The sequence below is a fragment of the Cupressus sempervirens genome, chromosome 5, assembly GCF_028749045.1.
Source record: "Cupressus sempervirens isolate cs-2001-9-10 chromosome 5, ASM2874904v1, whole genome shotgun sequence".
NCBI classification, from domain to species: domain Eukaryota; kingdom Viridiplantae; phylum Streptophyta; class Pinopsida; order Cupressales; family Cupressaceae; genus Cupressus; species Cupressus sempervirens.
The window spans coordinates 202,651,263-202,678,307 of NC_143122.1; the positions used below are offsets into that span (position 1 = coordinate 202,651,263).

The window sequence follows — 27,045 nt, forward strand, 5'->3', positions numbered from 1 at the left end:
TGGGTGCGAGGAGACTTGTAGTTTTTGTTTGCATTATAATATTATATACTTATTTTGATATCATGATTCATGGCACATGATACTTGTTGTAATCATCTTTATGTCATGACTCATATGATCATTGATTACTTTTAGATAGTAGAATCTAGATACTCATACTATTGATCTGAAGACTGATATATAGACTAATATTCGCTGATGTTCAATGTCAATGTTCATTGTTTGTTTGTCATTTGATCATGAATCATGATGTTCCAGTTCAATACTTCAATGCAATGTTTAATTTTAATTCTTTATTGTTTAAGTTTAATGTTTTTAACATCTTTATATGATTATATCAAGTTATATTGTATAATTGTAGTACATATTTTCATAACTAGCATTTTGAGTACCATATGTATAGTATATACACTCCTGCTCCCCCTGCCATCCCTCATCCCCCGCCATTGTCCCCTCGCCGTCCCCAAATCAAGGCCCCTTTGTCCTCCCATCTCGGAAACTTGTCCCCTCGGCTCGTTGTCCCCCCGTTTTGCAGCGTATTGTAACTATGATATGTCTCCTACTCTTATATTTATAAGAGATTGGGATCTGCATTTGGAACACACCTTTAACAATGGCAATGTAATTACATTTGCAGAAACTGATCCATGTTACTTAACATAGTTGCCTTGATTCAGGAAGATATAGTTTTCCTTTTGCCATACTTTTAACCCCAAAAAGTTGTGAAGTAGACCTAAACCTTTCATTTTAAATTCAGATGTAAGATCTTGTTTATGCTTCCCAATAAGGTGATCTTCACTTGTTATTAGAAGATCATCAACATAAAGAACAAGTATTATCATATAATCCTTTGATTCTGTGAAGTATATATGAGGGTCAGCTTCATTTCTTGAGTACCCTAATTTGATAGGATAATTGTGAATTCTCTTATACTATGTCCTAGGGGCTTGTTTAAGACCATAAAGAGCTTTCTTTAATTTTTATACATGTGTGTTCCTGACATGAATAACAAACCCTCCTGGTTGTTCTAGGTACCATTTAGAAATGCTGTCTTTACATCCATCTGATGTATCTTGCACCCTTTGGAAGCAGCAATTGCAATGATGGTTTTGACAGATTTATATTGAGCAACAAGAGCAAATGTTTCCTCATAATCAATTCCAGCCTTTTGGGAGAATCCTCTTGCCACAAATCTAGCTTTATGTTTTTCAATATTGTCATTAGGTGCTTGTTTAATTTTAAATAGCCACTTTGAGGAGACAACGGATTCGTCTTTGGGTTTCGGTACTATGTCCCAAACATTTGTTTTAACATAGATTGATATTACTCAATCATTGCATCTTTCTAAGTGAGAGAGTTTAAGGCTTCTTCAACATCCGAGTGTTCTGATTGAGTGGGCTCATATATATGAGTGACATAACATGAGTGACTTCTTGTTTTCTTATTTTCTTTAAAGATTTCATCAGGAGCCACATTATTTTCTTCAATCATTTTACTTGCTCATAATGGTCGTTTCTTGTTGAGTGGAATTGAGTCATACTTAGGATTAGAGATTGTGGGTCCATTATCTTTTGTACAACTCTTCTTCTCAATCATAGTCTCCCTCTCAATCATAGAACTATCATTTATCTTTTGTACAACTCTTCCTCTCAATCATAGAACTTTCAATTGAGTCATACTTAGGATTAGAGATTGTGGGTCCATTATCTTTTGTACAACTCTTCTTCTCAATCATAGTCTCCCTCTCAATTATAGAACTATCATTTATCTTTTGTACAACTCTTCCTCTCAATCATAGAACTTTCATCTAAGTTTGGGATGGGTTCATCATTTGATTCTTCTATATTTTTGGAGTGTTTATATGCAACATCTTCGTCAAACTTAACATTTCTACTGATTTTAATTGTCCTTGACCGTGGTATGTATGCTCTGTAAGCTTTTGAAGACTCACTATAGCCAACAAATATAGCTTTCTTCCCTGAGGGCTCTAGTTCAGCCCTTTTCTCTTTAGGTATATGAATGTATACAGGGCACCCAAAGTTTCTTAAGTGACTTAGATCAGGTTTGATTCATGAGAAGACTTCTTTAGGTGTTACATTTTCTAGAAATGAATGAGGATATTTGTTTTGAATGTATATTGCAGTAATTAGAAGCTTCAGTCCAAAATGTTAAATGAAGATTTTGGTCATGCATCATAGCCTTAGCTGCTTCAATAATAGTTTTGTTCTTTCTTTTGCCTATTCCATTATGTTGAGGATTATATGGTCCTCTTAATCCCAACAGATATGCATAATTCTTTGAAGTTTTCAAAAATATATTCTCCTCCATTGTCAGATCTTAGGGTTTTAATTTTCTTCCTTGTTTGACTTTTGACTAAGGCTTTGAACTCTTTGAATTTAGATAGAACTTCATTTGACTCTTTTAGTTTTAGGAAGTAGATCCAGGTTTTTCTGGAATAATCATCAACAAAAATGATATAATACAAGTATCCTCCCAGGGAAGGTACTGACACAGGTCAACATAAGTCAGTATGAATGAGTTCAAGTACAATCTTAGATTTGTGTTCACTATCAGGAAAATATGTTTTGGAGTTCTTTCCTAATGCACAGCCTTTACATGTTCCTTCATGTTCAGATTTGAGGGTTAATATACCTTTCACAATTTTTTCTATGGAAGGTAGAGCTTGGATGTGTAAGTGACCTAGTCTTCTGTGCTATATCTCATTGTTCTTTATGACTTCATGATTTAAGGTTAAATTTTGTCTCTGAATCCAATAAAGATTGCATTTTTACTGTTTGAATTTTTAGGCCAAGATAGGACCTTATCTTGTTGGAAGGCAATGTGATACCCTTGATTTGCTAAGCCTAAGATAGAGACTAGGTTTCTCTTGATAGCTGGTACATATAGGACATCTTTTAAATTTAAGGTAACTCCATTTTTCAGTTGCACTGAGTAGGTACCAATTCCTTTCATAGGGTAAGTGGAGTTATCCCCGATTGTGACTTCTTCAGTGGAGTGTCCTTTAAAGGTTTCAAATTGATTTCTAAATCCTATTATGTGTCTAGATGCTCCGATGTCAATTATCCAATCATTCTTTTTGGAGTTTAGCTCACTTGATAAGGCAAGGAAGAATAGTGAGTTTTTAGGTTCCTTGACTTTAGCTACGTTGACTAGGGCTTTCTTTCTTTCTGGACAATACCTGTGTGTATGTCCAAATTTGTCACATTTGAAACATTAAACTTTTGAGAAATCTCTTTTCTTAAAATGTCTCTTCCTTTTATTGTTTGACTTAACTTGTAAGGCTTGAACTTCCTCTTCTTTGTTTGGTATGATTCCTCTTGTATTTAAGTGTGACTACTCCTGAGTACAATCATTCTTGAGTTGATCAAATTTAGTTAGAGTAGGACGAGCACTAACCCCTTGAATGAAGGATTCCCATGTAGTAGTTAGCCCTTTAAGAGCTATCAAAGATAATTCTTCACCGTTTACAATATTTCCGAGAGTAGAAAGATGGTCTCTTAATTATGATATCCTCAAGAAGTATGATGTGACAGTTTCTCGTTTGTTCATCTTGATGTGAAGGAGTTGAGTTTTTAGAATAAGCAATCTATTGGTGTTATTGATTTGATTTCGTATGAGTTTTGAATTGTCATAAACATTTCATATGTGGTTGATGATTTTGTTATATATGGAAGAATGTGATCTTTTACAGAATAACTGTCATGGCTTTGTTGTTGTGTCTTTTCCATACAGTTTTGTCAAGCTCATATTCTGGCATGGATTTGTTCTCTTCCACATATTGCTCTAATTCGAGTTCTCTAAGAATGATCATGATTCGTATTCTCCAGGATAACAAGTTTGGAGCTCCATCAACTCTGTCTTCTAACTTGACTCCGTTCACCATAATTGCTCTTTTGAGTAGATTAAATAATTCAGGAACTTTTGAAGGAGTTTTCAAAATATATTTTAATCTCTATCTACCAACTAGGCTCTTATACCATGTTAAGGAATATGGATCTGTGATAGATAATTTTAATAGTCTTGTAATAATAGATTATCTCAGATTTATATATTGATATTCTTCCTTGAATATGATATATACATATGATCAGACTTTGTATTATATATATCTCAGACTTGACTGAGATTATATATATATATATATAATTATAATGATTGTGAATATATTTATTCTGAACTGTACCAAGAATATCTTCTTAATCTCTGACTTGAATGATCACAATGTATTGCCTTGAATAGTAATGAAGTATAGTATATCGAATGACTGCTGTAGATAACAGTATTACCACTTTTATTGATATTGTTTTCCCAGCAGGCATTGACATTCATAATATATACATTGCAAGGGGTTAAGTCCATGAAGAGACATGACTCCCATCGTGGTTTATGCCATGAGGAGTCATGGCCCTTCGTGGCCTTAACCAAATGTTGTGCTAACTAATGAATGTCCCAAAAGCACTCATACTAATTGTGCCTGTTATTGTATGATTGTTATTGTGCATGATATATATTACAGTATCACTGAAATAGTTATGAAACCTGATAAGGGTAATCTCATAAGAGTGTAATCATTCTTCTGTTACGCAGACAAGTATATGTTAATATTAAATTGTCCATTCAATATATATATATATGAATGTATGTATTTATAATTCATAATTACATTTCACAAATACACACACACACACACACACACACACACACACACACACACACACATATATATATCAATTTAATAATGATGTATTACATGCTTCAATCTGAATGAAGCTACATTCTTAACAGGGAATTCCTCAGGTTGTAGTCTATGCTTGCTCACCAAACCTTCATCTATTTGTGTGTAGCTTTTCTATCCACTACACATACCATTCTTTATCCTTTAAGGACACCTTTAGCGGAAGGGACATCTTCTAAGTCCACGGCTAACCCAATAGCATCATCCAATGAACTAGGTCTTTATGAGCCTTAACCAAACCTTTAATTCTTCACATAGAGCTTTGAAGAAGAGCACTATTACCCTTTGTGAAGCATATCAGGGACCGTTATAATTTTTTTTTGGGATTTATTGATGTAAGACTTTAGATGTCCTTGCTTGAGATATGCCAATTCTCTTTAATAGACTTCTTTGTCTTTCCAGTCAAAGCGACTAATCATAAACTGATTTAAATTCACCAGCTGCCTTACATCGGCTGAAAGCTGCATGCATTCATTTCGAGCCTCCACAATATCATTTGTGATGTGTGCCTCTCCTACATCAATTGTAGGAATTGGTTCTTTCAACTAGATGAGATAAAAAAGTGGAATGCAATGGTCGATCAGACCTTTTCTCAACTGTTCTTACAACATTAGAGGCTGCTTTGTGTTAGTTCTCATGCCCGACATCACTTTTGCTGCGCCGACTACTGGTACTTCTTAACCTTGAACACCCAACTCTTAATTGTCCCATTGCCGTGGTCATATGATTCTGGACTTGTTGCAACATTTGCTGCTGCTGTTGCATCTGTAGCTCCTGCTACTCTTGTTGGGGAAAAATTGTCAGGAAATCATTAAGTTGATTATTTAATTCCCTATGCAGGCTGCCATCTCTTCTCTCTACCATCCCAATTTCAAGTGGGTTAACTTCCGTGTCTTCTTGTTGCCCCGACTTACTTCTTGTGTAATATCTGTGCGGTTCAAACCCTCTAGAATACATAGAACCACTTGATAGCAGCATGCATTGGGTTAGGTGCCAAAAAGCAACTTCCATCCTGACATGCATGTTAGGAGTAAAGAGATAGAAATAACAATTACATGCAAATATAACCAATATTAGAAAATAATAAAGCACACAAAAGAGAACACAAGATAGTAAGATTTAATGTGGTTCACCCAATCCCTAGGCTACATCCACTAACAATGAGTCCGATAATCTTATCATCTAATGATTACAACTTGATTACAATTTGAAATCCTTTACAACTCAATACTGCCATAAGAAGCTACAATCTCATCATCATCACAAATCCCTAACCCTAAGCCATTTTATACAAGCTTTTTGCCGCTTACAAAATTAGGGTTAGAATAAGCCGACAAATAGAAAAATATAACTCATGACACTTTTTACAATAGTAAATTCATTTTTGGCTTTGGGAGCGCGCCCAAGGTCGCTGACCCCAAGACTCCGCAACGAGCACTGCCGTAGGAACTTGCAACGGGTGCTACCCTAGGAAACCGCAAGGGGAGCGCGCACAGGGCTGCTGACCCCAGGACCCTGCAATGGATGCTGCCCTATGAACCCACAAGGGGCCTTGCCCCTTGACCCCTAGACCCCAAACCTCCGTAGTAAAATTTGGGGGGAAACCGCGCCGGATAAATTTGGAAAAATTAACCTCCTAGTCTGATTAGGCTCCACATCACAATAATGCAATGGGAAATCTGTGACATGCACTTCAACAAGCAAACCTGCGATTGAAACCACCACAGGTTGGCAGGGTTTGTGGTTTTGATACCCACTGAAATATCCATTCTTCTTACAATTGCTAAATTTCAAGTACAAAATTTTATCTAATGAAGGGTTATTAGAAAACACACATTTGAAACAAATATGTAAACCTTGAATTGCAAGAGTATTTCCATTTGTATTGAAGACTACACAGGGAAACCTTGCAAACCTTGATTAGCTTGCAACTGCAGAAATATGCTTTTGTTGCCAAAGAAAGCACTTGCAGGGTTCAAACTTTATTCGCATATCCAAAAATTTATAACATATATGTTTGTCTATCTGGGTTATTACATAACTAGAAAGACTTGTCTGCTGTTATTGTGTATCCTAGAGTAACTTCTCCCTTATTAGGAAACAATTCAGAACTGCTTGTTGTCCTTGTACGATGGAAAATAGACCCAATCTACTGTTTTTGTGGCTGCAGATTATCAGACTGAGAAATAGAGACTATTGGTGTATGCACCTGAAAAAAGTACTGGTAGCTGCAACTGAGACAAATACTAAATAGCTGAGAGCTTTGGAGGAACGTCCGAAGCACAAGCCTCAGGGTTTTGCATTCTGAACTTGCCCAGAACTAATTTGCAGAACAAAACATAAATGATATCAGTAAACACGTCCTTTGCCCAAATATTTGTCTTTCTTTCTAAAATGATTTTAGCCAACTGCAAAGAGAACTTCCTATCTTTCCATTCCACCTCACCTTATCCTGACCTTAGTGACAGATCTGCCTTGTCATAAAACAACTCCTATCTTTGCGACAACAAGAGAAAAATAAACCCATGATTCGCCACTCAACATTGCCACTAAAGTTGGGTCCCCTTCATGCTGAAAAATAGGAAAATGCTTTGCCAAAGGAAAAAGTACTAGGCTAGCATTATTTATTTAATTAAATCAATGCGGCTAAACAAGGTAGGACATTACATCTCATGCCTCAAGTAAATTTTTTTGCATTATTTCATGAAGTTTGTGGCCTTGTAAGAACTCTTTAACTCATTGATTACTGGGCTTTATGGTGCAATGCAGAAATTCTTTGGTGGCTGAGCTTGATCAAATGCAAAAGGCTGCTCAAAACTGTGATATTCAGGTGCCCCTTGAGGTGATCAAGTGAGTATTAATTTAAGTTTAATATCCATTCGTGCTATATGCTTTATAGCACTTTTTTGCATGTAAGATTTGTTTCAAAAAGTTCTTGGCCTAAATTTGTGGTTTTCTTGTATTAGGCTTATTGATGATGGAAGGAATCCTGATGAATACACAAAGGATATTATAAATAAATGTATTCAAAAGAATCAAATTACCAAGGGCAAATCAGAAGCTTTTAAGGTGAGTAAACTCTTTATTCTTTAATTTCAGTACCCTTCAAGTGGAATGAGAGTTGCGAAACAGATAATATGGGGATTTGAGTATCAGAAGATGTATTTTTATCTTATTAGTTTTAGGTATCTCTTTTTCCATTTTATTTTACTGCATTGTTATAGGCCAGATTTTTTCTTTAAATGGAGCAACATTTTCCTGTGAAAAGAAATAAGTTTCTATTTAGTATCATTTAAAATGTGAAATTTGTTCTTTCAAGGAATGTATATTGAATACATTGTAAAGTAAATGGGGAATGAAATCCCAGTTGATGATTTTGGAGTGAAGACTGTTCTACAAATATAACACAACAAAACTCGTGATATTCAAGTTGAAAGTTAAAAAACTTATTTTAAATAGACAAATAATGAGCTGAAAGGGAAGAAACATTTAGTCAATTATTTGCAAAAGTGCATGCTTCCTAATATTCTATATAATCTTAAATGCTTGTGTTAATTACCTGTTACAAAGATTTATTATTAAATTAAAAAACAAACATTTTGGAGTAAGTGATGACAACTTTTAATGAGGAAACAATACTTGAAATGTGTTTTTTATTTGTTATATAGGAAGCATAATAATGAAGTTCATGTGTATTGAATGAGCGTGAATTATTGAAAGTATAATTTACTGTGTCTGGCACAGGTATGTGGTGTATTGTTTGGGTCAAATATGGACCAAGATGGCCTTTGTTCAGCCCAAAGTATGGCATATACAAAAGTAGAGGTGTAGAGCATGTATGCATATATTGTCTTGTGTAAGACCCATGTAGAGGGGCCTACTTTCTAGCCCAGATATGGGTGCCTACGAATAAACAAATGAACAATTTTTAAGCTTCTTAAGTGGAGGCCTCACTTTGAAGGAAGATTTTGGTGCTCATACATGTTCTCATGTCCGGTGCAAAGTTTGGGTAAGCCATTTAGGTGCCCTTTCTATAATATCCCCTTTCTAAGTCAGTTTGGCATGTAGAGACCATTAGCCTATTCATGAGATTCTTGTAGGCTAATGAGGGGCTTAAGGAATTTTGAGTGTGGACAAAAGCAATGTGTTGATGTGAGTTTTGTTCCACTACAACATGCAGAATCAAGTACTAAATGTTTCAAGATGAAACACCAAACATTTAATCCTCTCTTGATATATGGTCATTTGTCATGCTAAGAATGCAAAGTAAGATCATGAAACGACTCTAAGGTTCCTTCTTAATTGTGGACTTCACTCAGTTTTATGATGTGATATGCTGGTTATATATCATCTCGTGTAAGACCCATGTAGAGGGTCCTACCTTCTAGCCCAGATATGGGTGCCTACGGACAAACAAATGAACAATTTTTAAGCTTCTTAAGTGGAGGCCTCACTTTGAAGGAAGATTTTGGTGCTCCTACATGTTCTTATGTCCGGTGCAAAGTTTGGGTAAGCCATTTAGGCACCCTTTCTATAATATCCCCTTTCTAAGTCAGTTTGGCATGTAGAGACCATTAGCCTATTCACGAGATTCTTGTAGGCTAATGAGGGGCTTAGGGAATTTTGAGTGTGGACAAAAGCAATGTGTTGATGTGAGTTTTGTTCCACTACAACATGCAGAATCAAGTACTCAATGTTTCAAGATGAAACACCAAACATTTAATCCTCTCTTGATATATGGTCATCTGTCATGCTAAGAATGCAAAGTAAGATCATGAAATGAATCTAAGGTTCCTTCTTAATTGTGGACTTCACTTAGTTTTATGATGGGATACGCTGGTTATCACAAAGGGACTTACGCTATTCATCCAATGGATATTAACTCTTACACTTCTAAAGATTTGGCTTTACGATGTGCAATAAAAATATGGTTCAACGTTTTCACATGAACTCCAACTTAAACTTATTGCTACTTCTATATCTAATTAGGAATGAAACGAATCATGGATGACTTGGACTCTACTAGATGTAATCTTGCCAACGACTCCACTCACCTAGTGCAAGCTTCTAAGGAACACTAACAATTTTCACATCAATATCTCCTCTTAAATCCAATCATATGGATGCAAACCAAAGATTAAATATAAATTGAGGTTAAGTATTCTCAATCATCAACTTACCACACAAGGCACTCCTACTATCAGCAAGAGGCTAGTGGCCAGATTTGCTCAAGTCAAGCAAGTAAACACCCACAATTATTTCATCCAACTTAACTATTTCTAAACAACATGAAATGAAATCCTAAACTGAGTTAGGGAATATAGATCACCATGCAATAATGCAAACTTGATGATAACAATTCACCATGCAAGACACAACAATGAAAAGTAGAGCAAATTTGGCATTATATTAACAACAATTCTCCAACCTCTCTTTTACAAATGAGGGGAGCAGTCCTTATATAGGGAGCTCAAATACAACGGACGACCAAAATTGATTTGAAATCAAGGCCCAAATTAATTCACATAAGCCCTATTTAAGGTTTCATAACCACCTGCTACAAGCATGAAATGCTCATTCAATTACAATAAGCACCACGTTGTGGGCCAATGAAAAAATTACATTGCCTTCATGGGCCGATGAGAAAATTCGAATCCATACTAACTTGATAAGGATCAACGATTCTTGGACAAATGAGAAGAGAGCGTATATATAGGCAAAGCCACCACCTTGCAAATCAATAGGAAAATCAAAAGAAACCACAAACCCATTGAATAAAGACCATTATGCCACCTTATCATCTTAATCTCCAAAGCAAACCACCACTTATGAATAATTGTAAAATTTTAAATGATAATTGTAGTAAGACTTAGAAAATCATCACAAACTTACCATTTTAATTTTCAATAAAAAATAATTTGATGAGGTAATGCAAATTTGATTGGAAATCATTTAATTTACTACCATTTATGATTTATTTTCCATTAGTTTACTTTTCCATTTGTTAAAATTGATGCCATTTGGATAATTTCAATGCAACAATGGATGAATTAATTAATTCATTTTTTAAAAGCAATCTATATTTGCAAAATCGAGGTAAATTTAAATCTCATCTTAAATCCATTTTCATTTTATTTTATTTCTAATTTGTCATTTTCTCTCGTCTTTTTTTTGTAAGAGCAAATTTTACAAAATGGATCTTATCTCAATTTGAAATTAATTTCCACCTCGATTAATGCCGTTAGAAATAGTTAATCCTAAATTTGAATTTTAATCCCCATGCTCATACATTATTTTGTAAGGTTGTTTTGCCTCGAATGTTGGGCCCAATGTCATTTATAAAAAGGCCATCTGCATTTGCAACAAACTTCTTGGCTCAACTACCCATTTTAAGGTTCAAGGATCATTGCTCTAAGATTGGGTTGCAACTCCAAGGTTTGAGATGAGATGATGTTTCCTACTCTTGCTTTTAGATGAGACAAAATTCATGGGTAGCAAAAGGAGGCTCAGTTCAAGATGAGACACAAAATTAGAGTCAAGTAAAAAGGCTGGGCTCTAAGATGAGACAAAATTAACATGGGTAGGAAATCAAATCTCAACTCAAGATGAGACAACATTTACACGGATAGTGAAATAAGTCTCAGCCCAAGATGGGACAACATTTACATGGGTAGTGAAATAAATCTCAGCCCAAGATGGTTAGTGAAATATGTCTTAGCTCAAGATGGGACATCATCTAAATGGATAGTGAAATGTCTCAGCCCAAGATGGCTTTTATACTCATCTGAATTTAGCTCTTCTTTTAGCAACACTCCCAATTTTGTTCCATCTTTTAGCAGCACTATGATGGATATCAATGTGTTCGGCAGAATCCGGTCTAATAACAAATGACACCAATAACCTTAAATACTTTTGGTATTAGAAGGTTGGTCATCTATTGATAAGATCGTCACCTCACAATAGAGACCTTAAAACATATATGAAAGAACATCACCTTTCATTTAACAAGTTTGCAAACCATATAATTTAATATAATATTCATGAATAAATTTACAAAAAATGTAATTACAAATTTCTCATACCAAGTTTAGTTCTAAAATACTCTATTTTCACTCTTGCAAGAGGCTTAGTGAAAATATGAGCATTTTAATCATTTGTGTTAACATAGATCAGCTTGATCACATTCCTGTCAACCATGTCTCTGATATAGTGGTAAGGAGTCTCAATGTGCTTTGACCGATTGTGGAACACTGGATTTGCAGAGAGTTTGATGCAACTCTGATTGTCACAATGGATCACACTAGACTCTAACTTCTTTCCAAATAATCCAAATAACAACTTCCTTAAGAAAACCGCTTCACGTGCTCCCATGGAGGCTGCCATATATTTAGCTTTAGTGGAACTCAAGGCAACTATAGGTTGTTTTCTACTAAACCATGATATCATTGCTGATCCAAGATTGAAACAACATCTGGAGGTACTTTTATGATTTAAGGAACAACCAGCCTAATCAGAATCAGTATAGCTTTCAAGTTTGATTTCAACATTTTTGTATTTTAGTCCAAGACCAATAGTGCCATATAGATATCTCAAAACATGTTTTGCAGCCATTAGGTGTATTTTCTTAGGTTCACACATAAAATGACTTAGTACATTTGTGGAATAATAGATATCAGGCCTAGCTTTTACCAAAAACATAAGAGACCCAATATTTTGCCTGTAAAGAGTAGGATCAATTGATTCTAAATGTGCGGCGTACTCTTTTAGCTTGTGTAGATTAGTTTCCATTGGTATAGCAAGTGGCTTACTGTCCATCATCTCAAATCTATTCAGAATATCCCAAGTGTGTTTTCCTTGATTTAAGAATATGTAATCTTCCTTTTGACATATTTCTAGACCCAAAAAGTAATGGAATAACCCTAGGTCTTTCATGTCAAATTCAGCAGCAAGATCTTGTTTACGTTTAGCAACAAGATGATCTTCATCTTGTTTACGTTTAGCCATCAACATAAAGAACCAATATGATCATATCTCCATTAAAAACTTTAAAATAAATGTTAGAATTGGCTTCATTTTTAGAGTATCCTAATTTGGTGAGATAGCTGTCAATTCTTTCATACCACGCCCGAGGTGCTTGTTTAAGGCCATACAAAGCTTTCTTTAGTTTGCATACAAAAATGTTTTCATTTTTTATCACAAAACCTTCAGGCTGTTCAATATAAATTTCTTCACTTATGACCCCATTTAAGAATGCTGTTTTCATATCCATTTGATGCACCTTCCATTCATTCGCTATTGCTAATGCAAGAATTGCTCTGATTAAAGTGAAACGAGCAACCGGAGCAAAAGTTTCTTCATAATCAATACCTGCCTTCTATGAAAAATCTCGAGCAACAAATCTTGCTTTATGTTTCTCAATGCTTCCATTTGCTGCATATTTGATTTTATAGAGCCATTTAGAAGAGACAACAAATTTGACTTTAGGTCTAGGTACGATATCCCAGACATCATTTGGTCGTATTGATTGATATTCTTCAACCATAGCATCTTTCCATGCTTGACAAGTTAGAGCTTCTTCAACAGATGTAGGTTCAGATTTAGTAAGCTTAGTTACTAGTGCAATATAACATGATTTGTTTCTAGTTTTCTTTACTTCCTTAGTAATTTCATCTGGTTCAATGTCATTTTCCTCGAGCATTTTTCTTGCCCACAAAGGTCTTTTCATGACATTAGGAAAGTTACTATTTTCTGCATCTTGTTTTGGTCTAGTTTCTTCTGATATACTCTCCCTCTGAATTTTAGATAGAGGACTTCCATCTAAGTCTGTGTTACGCTCATCGTCTGTACTTGTAGATAGTTTTAAGGCAGTGTTCTTAAATATGACATCTCTGCTAACTTCCACTGATTTTTGTCCAAGAACATAAACTCTGTATCCTTTCGAGTTTTCACTATACCCAACAAATATTCCTTTCTTTCTTGATGGTTCTAATTTAGTTCTTCTTTCTTTAGGTATATGTATATAGTATATACATAGGACAACCAAAAATCCTGAGATGACTTAAGTCAGGTTTATTTCCTGTTGTTGAGTTTCTTGGATCGCTGCAAATGTACTTGCATTGCCTGTATTGGTATATGCTTTTCAAATGCATCAATGTCCTCTTATAGGTATTGCAAATGACACATGGAGAGACATGTCTATCCATTATAATTATATAATAACAAATATATATAATATGTCATATATATATATATATATCACACTTATATATATATATATATAGGTTTAATCGACTGAAGCTACCAAACATTAACACTCGTCCTTAGCTAGGGAGGATAAACATATGACCATATATTATCTCAATGAAATATATAGATATTGGGAGTAATGGCCTCCTGAATGTCAACTCAATTGATATTTACCACGTACTCTTTGAATAATGGCCTCCTGAATGTCGAGTAGCAAGATATTCACCAAGTATTGTGAGTAATGATCTCAAGAATGTCAACTCATTTGATAGTCACCAAATACTCTGTGTAATGGCCTCTTGAACATCGATTTGCATAACATTCACCATGTACTCAAAATGTTCACAAGTTATGTGGATAAGCATTCTCATAATGCTTACCATATGAACATCCATATGCAAAGTATAATTTATCATGATCTAAATAAACATCGTAAGATATCCATCATAATAGATTAAGTTATTGAAAGATCGTCACCTTTCAATAACTTCTGCAAATACAAGTGATAATCATTTGGAAGTCGTCACTTCTTCATGATATACATAGGGGGTAGGCCCAAATAGTTATGAACAATATTCATAAATCACAGTCATCTTAACTATTTACAATTTATTGATCATGGAGAATTCTTCTCAACATGATCTACTCCCTCTGAGTCAATAGAACCGAGATCGACGAAGGTAGACCAAATCACATCCTCTATTTCACTCCCTCTCTTTCAAGGTTGCCTCTAATGAAATGTCAGGCTCCCTCTAAATCTCAATCTCCCTCTTTCTGCAATAACATTCTCAAACGAAAAGATCAAGGAACACAACTCTTATAACACACAAAGAAATACAAATAAGAAATTAACTACAAAAATGGGAGTAAAGGTAGTTCTCAAGATATAATAATCAGAAAATACCAACATCTGTGATTGTCCTCATCATCACCAATGTGTTAACTACGTAGATAATACTGAATTTATTTCATCTTTATTCTTAAGATATTTGCTCCACGTTTGTGATGCTTGTACCTCCCAAATTCATGCGGGATGTTCAAGTACATATAAAAGTTGATTACAATGATGTATGAAAACCCATCATTGTGACTCCACTTTCCTAATCACGTGAAAATTTTATCCCATTTGGCACTTAGCATCCTTCCCGGTGGGTTGAATGCAGAAACAATATAACTGGTTTAGATTACAACTCTCGGTAAGCGCTCCTCATGATGGAAAATTGAATTTGTTCTTTTTTTTATAATTTCCTCCTTTTCTCTATGTTTGAATCCATCTTCTTATATGTGCTCAAATTCCTTTGACTAGAGATACATGATCTTTTTCAAATGGTTTTACTAATTAGATCTCCTTCTTCCAACAAGGACAGTGCGACATCATGATTATCTCAAAGCATTTTCCTTCCTCAGATAAAATGTCCGTTCTCTCTATTGGTGGTGGGTCCACCCTTCCTTAATGTGGCATGTAACTGGCTACAAAGAATATTTGTTTTGTATTTTCACTTTCTGACATGTGGTGTCAGATTTGTTTTACTCATCTTTTCTTTATGCTTGAGTTGACATTGTTTTTGGTTTGATTTTCCACTCAATACTATGTCTGTAGTCGGTTGTCGCTGCTATAATGGAAAGTTCACATGGGTGGAATGGAAGTTTGATGTTATTAGTATCATCGATAAAGGCTTTGAAGATCATAGATGAGATTGACAAGCAAAGGGAGCTTTTCCGTAGTCTATCAGAAAATGCCCTCCAATCCCCTATAAAGTATGTTGTTGGATCAACGACTACCATAAATGGGCTACTACAATGCTAGTGGGATTGGACTTCTGTCAAAGACTGCAATAGGTGCTTGAGAATATCAGGATGAGTAGAAGATCGGGGGTTTCAACCTCTACAGGAGACCCATGGAAATGGAAGCTTAGGATGAGTGCAAATTGCTGCAAAGGAGTATGTACAAAGTGGGATAGAAGATATGTCAATTTATTCTCCAACTCAAACATACTGCCTACATAGCCATACATTGGTTTCTTACTCTTGCATTCTTATTTAATTTTTCACAAATTTCTCCACTGCATCTACTCTTCTCTCATCGATCACATTTTAAAGTATTTTGATCAAACTCCCTACTCCAAAGACGTTGCGTACAGTTTTAAGAAGCGCTCTAGATTTTCTTCTTAAATGTTACAAGCTGGTAAGTAACCTGGCTCTGATACCATGTTGAGTTTCTTGGATCGCTGCAAATGTACTTGCACTGCCAATATTGGTATATGCTTTTCAAATGCATCAATCTCCTCTTATGGGTATTGCAAATGACACATGGAGAGACATGTCTTCTCATGAGACATGTCTATCCATTATAATTATATAATAACAAATAAGTATAATATGTCTTTTATATATATATCACACTTATATACGTAATATATATATGTATATTTATAGGTTTAAGTGACTGAAGCTAACAAACATTAACACTTGTAAAGACTTCTTCAAGTGTTGTATTTTCTAGAATGGAGTGAGGACATGTGTTTTGTATGTGTATAACAGTACTTGTGGCATCTGCCCAAAATGAGTGGAGGTTTTGATCATGGAGCATAGTTTTTGCCGCGTCAACAATAGTTCTATTTTTCCTCTCTGCTACCCAATTCTTTTGAGGATTATAAGGTACAATAGACTCCCTCTTAATCCCAACAGATGCATAAAAAACTTTGAAAAGTTTATAAGTGTATTCTTCCCCATTGTCAGATTTTAGAGTTTTAATTTTCTACCAATTCTTTGAATTTTTTTTGAATTTTGATAACACCTCATTTGACTCTTACTTTTAGGAAATAAATCCATGTTTTCCTTGAGTAATCATCAATGAAAGTTATGTAATATGAGTAACCTCCTAGAGAAAGAGTTGGCATGGAACCACATAGATCAGAGTGAATTAGTTCCAGAATTGATTTGGACTTGTGTTCGCTGGGAGGGGAAGGTTTTTTTATGTTCTTTCCTAGAGCACATCCTTTACATATACTTGTGTTTAGAATTTAGGTTTGGTATACCAGAGATGATTTTTTCTATCTTAGGTAGTAAACTAAAACCAATATGCCCAAGTCTCCTATGCCAAATTTCATTTGAATTTGTTATTTCATGATTAAGAGCTTAGTTTTGAATGTTGCATAGCTTGTATAAGGTCCCATCTCTGGTTCCTATGGTAATAACATTTTTTAGATTTGAGTTTTTAGGCCAGTACAAAACTTTGTCTTCGTTGAATGTAACTTGAAATCCTTCATCAGCTAATCGAGAGATTGAAATGAGATTTCTTTTTATTCCAGGTACGAACATCTTTCAGTTTTAATGTAGCTCTCTAGTCCTTTGTTGAATGGAACAGGTCCCAATACCTTTGACTGGATGAATGGAGTTGTTTCCTACAATAACTCCTTCAGATCTGTAATTTTCAAGTGTTTCAAATTTTTCATTGAGTCCAGTTATATGTCTGGAAGCACCACTATCTATTATCCAGACACTTTCACATTAGAGTTTCTTTCACTTGATAAAGTAGTGTAGAATAACAGATTTTCATCTTTCTTACTTTCGGCTAAGGAGGCTAAGACTTTTGCCTTTTTAGGACATTTACTGAAGATATGTCCAAATGTCTCACACTCATAACATTTGACTTTTGAGAAATCAGTTTTGTTGAATTTATTATTCTTTTTCTTATAGTCATGTTTCTTTCCTTTAAATTTCCTCTTCTTACCTTGATGATTAGGAGCAGAGAAAGGTGCTTGATTTTCTCCCGCTTGATTTGATACAATACTTCTAGAGATTAATCTTGACTCTTGTGATATACAATCAGTCTTAAGTTGATCAAATTATGGAATTGAGGGTCTACTAACGACTTGAATGAATGCTTCCCATGATAATGGTAATCCTCTATGTGCTAATATTAAGAGTTCTTGATCTTCTACCTTGTTGCCAATAGAATTTAAATGATTTTTAATTTCAAAGATCCTTCCAAAATACGAAGAGATTGTTTCTCCCTTATTCATTTTAGTATTCATCAGTTGATTCTTCAAAGTAATCAATTTGCTTGAGTTGTTGATTTCAAATGCTTTTTTTATTGTGGTGAATAGTTCAAAGGCTTTCTCTTCAGATCTGATATGGAAGGGAGAGTGTGATCTTTTACAGAGTCTACTAAGATTTTCTTGGCTTTATTGTTACACCTTTTCCAAGTGGCATTTTGAGTTTCATCTTCAGGAATTTGAATATGAGATGCAATAAAAGATTCTAGTTCTAGTTCTTCAAGAGTTGTAGTAATCCAAACTTCCCATGAAAAGAAGTTTACAGCACCTTCAAGTCTGTCTTCTACTCTTACGGTGTTAGAGATGTTTGATTTAATAATCTCTCTACCAATTAGGCTCTGATACCATGTAAAGTTTAATGAATCTTTTTGGTGGAGACTTATTAGTCAGTTTCAGTCTGATTTATTTGATATGGCAGATTGGTCTCTTTCTTATCTATCCTAGAATTCTTTACTGATTAAATATCTGTTCTTATTGTAGTAGAATCCAATTCTGGTCTGAGATCTTTATGCCACGTTATTGACATGATCTGCAGACACAGATTGGAATCAATACATGTACATGTTGAAACATGACCGAATAGGGGCATGACCCTACGTGGTTATGCCTCAACATGTAAATGTACTGGCACCGATTCATAACCAAATAGTTAATGATAACAACTTTAGTATATGCTACGATAAGGTGAGACCCGATAGTTATGAATACTAAGTGCAATGAGTACCACCTGAAACTATGATTGGAGTGAAGGAGAAGCGCCTCAATCTAATTTGATATCGTTGGGTTTAATGCCTCTCGATATAATCAGACATAGTTTATCTGCAGAGAATCGTTAGTAGATATAATCATATCCGAATGTATAAGGTTAAGCAAATAGCACAAATACTGCACTGATATGCAATATATATATATTAGTTATAAACTAAATCAGATGTTTCAATTTATTAATTGCTAACCTTCTTAACAGAAACCACATGAGTCGAGCACAAAAAAGAGTGACATGTTTACAACTTTCAACATATACAAAATATCAACTCGCTGATAACAGAGTATTAACAAAAATATATCATTTCACAATAAGAACTAGTCACATGCAGCAACAATATTGTTGCTGCAGTCTGCTTTGTCTGTGTCAAATGTACCAACGGGAGGATCAACACCTTGAGGGATGTAGGTGGTAGTATCCCAGCTTGGGCCTGCCTTGTCTCTTTTCTGTTGTTGGATGGCTTCATTTTCTTTCTGGATATCAATTGCTTTCTTTGGTGAACTGTTTTTGAGCTTCTCATTCTTCCTGATTTAACATATCTGTTTAAGTGTCAAAAAAATGGGCTGACTGGACATCCTCCCTGTATATAACCATTGCACCCTCCCTAATCAGGATCATGAAATGGTCCCTTAGGATCTCCAGTACTGCAGAAACCTGTGAGATGATATTGTAAAATGGTGAGTTTAAGCATAAACCCAGTAAGTTCCCTCTTGATGTTTTGGAAGACTTCCTCGTTCCTCTTTTTCCAAAGAAACCAAAGCACTTCAATAGATAGAGCAGACCAAAACTAATTAAGCACAATTTATATGCATGACTAGCAAGGACTTCTTTCCAAGACAGACCCAATGCCCACTGCCTGCATTAAGACTACCAAAAAATAGGGCCCAAATCTGATTAGCAAAAGTACATTCAAAAGACACATGTTCAGTAGTTTCAAGACACTTACACATTGGGCAGACAACCGGTGCAAACCCAACAGCAGTAATCACAGTCCCAATAGCAAGTTTTTTCAAAGTAAAAATCCATCTCAAACAAAGCTTCTTAGGTTTAACACAAGAATGCCCAAAGTTATCAAGAAATAATTGCCATATGGTAGTCGGCCAATTCAGGCCCCATCTCTGGTTAATTGCTAAGATAATTTCATCTTCCTGCTTCATCAAACTGTAAATCTGCTTGGTAGATATCTCATTAAATTTGATACCATTGTTCCATTTTAAATGTAAAAGAAAAGATTGAATATCCATTATCTTACCAGGTTAGAATGTATTAACTACTTTGGTGATCAAAGTATACGTTTTCTTTTGAGAAACTGGAAAACCATACTGGAGACATATCTCCTTCCAAGATCCTAGACGATTGTCAATCGGGATATCCCTAACCAAAGGGAGTCCAGCAGTATTCAATGATTTAGCAGAACAGCATTTGGGTAAGGGCAAGAGGTTTAGAATTAAGTGGAACACCCCACCATAAGGATCTATCCAAGACATCATAAGCAGAGAAGTACCAATAGCCTCTTTACAAACTAGAAATTTTCTCACAGAGCACCATGCCCTCCATAGTGACTTAAGAATAGGGGACCCGCTTATTTTAATTTCAAAGTCTCCTAGAATCAGGTCTAGTAGAGGAACACCCTTCCAGTGTTTGCCTTTCTTAATAGAAGCTTGCACAATATTTTGTCTGATAAGTACTTTCCAAGGTTCATTGCCAACCAGGGCTTTAATGATGCATTTGGCAGCCAAAGCCAAACCCAGAGTTTTAAGGTCCCTAAGACCCAAGCCCCCAATTTCTTAGGAGTACAACACCATTTCCAGTTGACACAGTGTCTACTTTTGGAACCCAAAGCCATCAGACCATAGGAATTCCCTCAAAATCCTCACCAATAAATTAATTGATAATTAACAAAGAGCATAGTTGGAAAACTTGGACGCGGCAACAACTCGCCAAGCCCCCTAAAAGTTTAATCAGGAAAAATCGGCCATTTTTAAGAAAAAACTCGGGAACCTAAAAAATCTGCTAAAATTTAATTCAAAATACATTTTTTTGCAAATTTCAATGAGAAGATGCATTTAATGAGTTAATTAAAGAGAGCACAAAAGAAACAAGCAGAGTTTATATATATATATATAAATGCATAATGGGTACAAAATTGCATTCTTATGAGGAATGTTGATGGCGAGAAGCAAAATAGTAAATAGTTTCTGTCAAATTAAAAGTCTAGAAGTAAGTACCAAATAGTAAATACATCAATACAATCACATCTTTCTCTTTCCAGCTCTGCTAGCAGAAACGAGAGGGAGTCTAGTCCTTGAAGAGGTGCCCCGCACTGGGACTGGGCGTGAGCTGTGTGATTGTGAAAGAGATTTTTCTTCTAAAAGCAGTTGGAATCCTCTACAAATCCACTCAATTCCGCCTTCAATAGATTGCAATCACCTAAGAATGCCTTGGAACCCTTTTTCTCTCCCCTCCTCAAGCCTCCAAGCACACAAAACAAAATTGGTGTTGAAAAAAACAATGTTTTTGCCTATATTGCTGGAACTCACGTGTGGCCGAGTTTTTAGTGAAAAATTGCAGAAACTCACTGATCTGCGATTATTCGGTGACTTTTTGGGGCCAGCCAATTTATGGAATCCGTGATTGTTTCTGAGAAAAACTCGCCCAGCAAAGAAACTCGGTGATTTGTATCTAATCGCAGATTAAACTGCGATTTTTCCAACTATGGCAAAGAGCCATGCTGAAGAATTTTTTTAATTTGATGGCCATTCAATAAATGGTTACAGATTCTAACTTGTTTGATGTTTGTTTAAAAAGTGGTGTCAATATTTGACAATATTCTGCTACAGTGTCTATCCAAACCTTAAAGTATTAAGAAACACCCTCTAGTGTAATTAGAAATCTTTCTTTGCAAATGATTTTTGGTTGCATCTGATTTCTTTTGGACAAATTTCTTACTTGTGGTCTACTGTTTTTAGAACTTTCGAAAGCAGCTTTTGGAGGAATTAGAACAAACTTTTCCTGAGGAAATTGAAGCTTACCGGGAATTACGTACAGTGTCTGCTGCTGTAAGATCATTAATATTATTTTTAAGCAGAAGATTCCATTGCCCTAGTGTGCCTTGACTTCAGCTCTTAACTCATTGTTGCTAAAGTAGTGGATTTTTTGCTTAGCAGGAATTGAAAAAGCAGTCACAAGCACAGGCAAGCTTACCGAATGGGGATGTGAAGGTGAAGATTGAGCACTAGGTATCTGGACTATCTTATGCTTTGTTGTGATCTTCAGACAACATAATAAATTCCATACCTTCCGTTTTTGTTCCATGATCTCTGATTCCCTTTTTTGTATATAAGACATCAACAATTCCAAGAAGTTCAATTAGTTTCTTGGAAATCATTTTGTTTGTAAATACAATACTTATAGACCATTGTTTGAAATTAGATAGTGTATGTTTTTCTGAGTTGTGGTTGAATCTTTGTTTAATGTTCGTCCCATGCTGTGCTTTGATTTGGGTCTGGTTTGTACCCAGTAGTCAATTTGTAAGGGGATTCTGTCAAGGTGTGTAGAGATGACCCTGGGCTTAAATTTGTAAGGGGATTCTGTCAAGGTGCGTAGACATGACCCTGGGCTTGTCCCATGAAATCCCATGAAGAACCTAGCAGAACCTAAGCAGAAAAGCTTTGCCTATGACCATTCACTCACCACTATTAGTTTTCTTTTGCTTGTAGGGCGGCCTTCCTCAAATGAGCATAGCAGTTATACAAAAGAGATTTTCCGCTGCCATCACCCATCATCTGCCATCTTCAATTTTTTCCTTGCTTAGTGCTGCATATATTAAGCAATCTTTCTTTCCTTGGAATACAAGTATACTAGAAGCCTTAAATAAATTTGTTAAGTTTTAAATTAAGAAAGGACTATTATTGAATTTTGAAGGGTTTATATTCTGTGGTTACTAGAATAAATTCATTACAATATTTAATAACTAATTTATTAAGGAAATGCTTTTAATGCTTGATTATTTAAATATTTATCCTCTCTCTCTCTCTCTCTATATATATATATATTGTATTATATGCTGCGAAACCACAACCCAAACCCAACCAGCCACCGTATATTTATACATACACTCTTAAAATTAGGAACATGACAGAAGTTAAAAGAAAACCCACATGATATTGCAGTTGCTATCATAAAATATCGTCTAGCTGAACCATGTACTGAACCCAAACCCGAACCATTGACAGTATATTTGGGTGTGCATTCTTAAAATTTGAAGCATGATAAAGGTTTGAAAAAATCCACATGATATTGCAATTGCTATCATAGAATATCGCCATAACATCAATAAGATTTGTTTGTACTGTTTCCATGCGTGTGTTAGAAATTAAGATGGTGCAAAGTATAATTTATTGGCGAACGGCACAGTTAAGATGGTGCATAGTATAATTGATTGGCTAACGGCACAGTCAAAAACCTAGTTTTCTTGCTTATTACATCTTTCCAAAGATTAAGTAATCTACAAACAAGTAGACCTGAAAGGATAGTAAGGTGCAGTGAAGGAATAAATTTAATGGCTATATGACATCTGCAATTTTGTAAAAAGACAATTCATTATTCTGGAACGGAATATATCAATTTGATTTCGCTCAGGAAGCACAAAACCAAGCTACAGAGATAGAGATTGCCAATAGCATAGACACTGGCTAGCCAGGAAGATGTACTAAGGCTAAATCAAACATGTAACCAAAGGCTTCGAGACAAACGAGGTCAATGAACAAAATCCTTTTTTCAACCGGCGGCAAAAACGTTAGCGACTAATGTGATGAAAAGATCAAAGTCACTAAATTTGTCCTTATAAAATAACATCAGTCACTATCTGTTTGGTTTGTGATTGGTGCATTTTTTAAATGATCGATACTGAAAGCCTAAATATAATACTAATCACGTGCAGATCCAGGGATTATTCCAAACCACTTTTTCCTTACCGACTGCTAGTGTGAAAAAAGATCCCGAGACTACATAGAAACTCATGGCAAAACCAAACATGATAACCAATTGCAGGGAGAGTTTAGAGATGCATTGCATAAATCAGTACGGTTATTGCTATGAAGCTATGTGCTTCGTCGTTTCCTATTGCCTGCTATAAAATAAACGAAGTCCCCGTGAAATTTGATTTTTCAGTAAGTAGAGAAGATTTTAATCGTATGGTTTTATCAGAACATTTGCTGCAGCCTTCCGGAGTAATGTTTGATCGACAGCTGTTCTGTCTTTTTAGTGTTCTTATTTTTTAAATTCTTCTAGCGATTAAGAGAGCGAGGTCACATAGAAGGCTTATAAAAAAGATTCAGTAATTTTTTTGGATTATTAGTTTCATGGGAGGATACTATTGCGACTAATAGATAGATGCAATTGAAGTGAAGAATTTTTAAAACATGTCTATAAACTATAGTTTTAAGTTTTTTATTTATTTAAATGATTTAAACAAAATAATTTATCTTTCTGATTGACTTAGAGCAATAATAGTAAGGAGTAAAATTAATTTTCTTTATAAAAAATAAAGATATTTTGTACACTCTACTATATTTTTTATGCATTAATTATATCTTATGTCATCTCTTTTAGAAATCTTCTTTTACCATGGAAAATCATTTTAAAAATTATTTCAAACATAATGATCAAATAGTAATTATATCAATGACATGACATGTTGACTATTTTCTTTATATAAGAAATAAAACTTAAATCTTAATATTTTTTGATACAGTTTTATTTTATTTTTAGTATTTTAGATTATTATGTTAATTTTCTATTTTACTTTTTAAATTATTGATTGTGAGCTAGAATATTTATATAAATATTTAATCACAATAATTTAATATAAATATATTACATTTTATTTTATTTATAATTATTTATTTATTAAAGTTTATTTAAGAATATTATAATAACTTTAGGGATTACACTTTTAAATTTTAAAAAATCAAATAAATTAAAATAAAAATTTAGCAATTTTTACATTTGAAATTATAGTAGTAAATTTTAAACAATATAAAGACCAACAATTTAAATGTTTTGTTATGAATATAGAATGATTATATAAAGATAAGATAAGATAAGATAAGATAAGATAATAATATTAATGTCCAACAAAAGACCAGAAAGAGGTCTATGGGACTGAAAGATTACAGCAAAGTAGGACAGAAACCAATAGGAGCACGCAAAGGTGTTCGAAGAGAAGCAACAAAATGCAACAAAAAGCACTATGAAGCTTTCATGGGTAAAAAGAAATCAGTCATAGCATGAAACATGTGCCGATGCATAGAAATATTATATTGTCTCCGACCATTCCTAGAAAAGTGTCGCTGGTGCATATAAGCAAAAAGGGATCTGACATGTCTAGAAGGCTCATCAAGCCGAATAGAGCTAGAGGGCCTTTTCACACCACGCAAGGGGGATAAAGGTGTAAAAAAGGCAGTAATTAGCTGAGTAGATGAGTGTGGGTGTAGAAGCAAAGTCTGAATCATACTATCTCGGAGCATAGTAGCCTCACAAAGATACAATGCAAGGCATCTTTGATCATAGTAGCTGAAGAAATCATAGAGAGAGAAACACTCTCTGAACAAACAAAAGAACCTCCCTCTGATCTCATAGTAAATAGGGCATCGGAAAAGAAAGTGAGCTTCATTCTCCACCTCCCTCGAAGTACAGAACACACAAGTCTGCTCCTCTTTGGCAATCTGATGATCCGACTGAGCTCGAAGATGGTGAGAACCAACTCTGAAAGAACCTAAAGAAATCCGTAGGGCATGAGACCAACGCCGTGAGAGATAGCTGGGCCGGGTAATAATCCCATCTGAGATCTCCAAAAAGTGTGTCGCATAAAATGACATCTGTGGGTGTAACCCACCAGGAGGGTTAACCCAGGTAGTAGTAATATAACATCGATAAATATCAAGACGAACATGCTCATTCAACTCCTGCCAAGAAGGAAGAAGATGAGCGGGGGCATCCAAAGAGAATTGAAAAGGAGGGAGACAATCAATATCAATCCCAATTGAACTCAGCAAAGAAGAAACCTGTGCATACCAACACCGCGCCCGAGCACCAGACTCAGCAGCCGTTGTGGAAATCGAGGAGCAATAAGCTAAATAGGAGTAACGATCACAATCACCCGCCATATCAACGAACCCACGAAGGCGATGAAGAAACCATACTAAGTCAAAGATGGCTGCGAGTTTGAAAGGATGAGCTCCAAACTTAGCAAGAATGATATTGTGGGGAGTAGATCTATGACATCTGATGATGCGTCGTAAAAACAAAGTCTGAACTCGCTCAATCGATGCCCAATCTGAGCTAAGGAGAGAAGGGCCCCAAACCACAGAGCCATAAAGAACAGTCGGTCGAACAAGGGCATCAAGGAGAGATAGCTTAGACGGGGTATCTTGGAAGTGATGTTTGAAGCACTGTTTCTCAAGCAAAGCAAGAGAACCCATACCCTTATTAACTCTGGGCTGAATAGCAGGTCTCATATTGAACCGCGGTCCAGCAAACAAAACACCCAGATATAAATAGGATGAAGTAATCTCAATCTCCTGACCCTGAAATATGAAGCAGAGATGAGAAGTCTTTAAACAATTAAAGACCATGACCCGAGTCTTACCCAAATTAACGACCAGCTGTCTCTGATCACAAAATAAAGCCAATCTATCAAGAAGTCTCTGTAACTCGTCAGGAGAGGATGCAAGGAGAACAATATCATCGGCAAAGAGGAGGATTGAGATCAGAACTTGATAAAGATAACAACCATCACCCGAGAGTGAAGACTTCAAGAGGAAGTCTTCAAGCTCATCAATATATAACCCAAATAAAGTCGGGGAGAGAGGACAACCCTGCTTAACCCCAATAGTACTGTGGATAGGATCTGAGAAGCCATTAGGAGTTCGAAATCTGCCAACCACAGTCTCATACAGTCTCATAATAGCAATACGTAGCATCTCAAAAATATCGATCTCCCTAAGTCTCTCAAATAGAGCCACCCTAGGAACAGAATCAAAGGCTTTACGAAAATCAATAAAGCAGCAATAGACTTTTTTCGATCTGTGTCTAGCCTCCTCAATAATAGCTCGTAAAGTGAAGATAGGATCCATAGTTTGATAATCTGTCCGAAAGCCTACCTGTCCTCTAGCCCTACAACCAATCTTGTCAAGTTCCGCAACCAATCTTGTCAA

The 27,045-nt window shown here is 35.3% G+C and overlaps 1 protein-coding gene and 1 long non-coding RNA gene across 2 annotated transcripts in view; both read left to right on the forward strand.

Annotated features, from left to right (window-relative positions):
- Positions 1 to 22,277, forward strand: part of LOC149555118 (Mediator complex, subunit Med10) — a 61,197-nt gene extending 38,920 nt beyond the window's left edge. Inside the window, exons 2-5 of the mRNA XM_089829138.1 lie at positions 7,526 to 7,606; positions 7,723 to 7,825; positions 21,796 to 21,885; positions 21,994 to 22,277. Of these exons, the coding sequence (XP_089685264.1) occupies positions 7,526 to 7,606; positions 7,723 to 7,825; positions 21,796 to 21,885; positions 21,994 to 22,065 (346 nt within the window). The 3' untranslated portion in view covers positions 22,066 to 22,277. The remainder of the gene's footprint in view (positions 1 to 7,525; positions 7,607 to 7,722; positions 7,826 to 21,795; positions 21,886 to 21,993) is intronic.
- Positions 22,278 to 22,283: 6 nt separating this feature from the next.
- On the forward strand, positions 22,284 to 22,742 carry LOC149555119 (uncharacterized). Its single transcript, XR_016364457.1, has 2 exons — positions 22,284 to 22,424; positions 22,546 to 22,742. It is a non-coding gene; the product is annotated as an uncharacterized LOC149555119 (long non-coding RNA).
- The last annotated feature ends 4,303 nt before the right edge of the window (positions 22,743 to 27,045 follow it).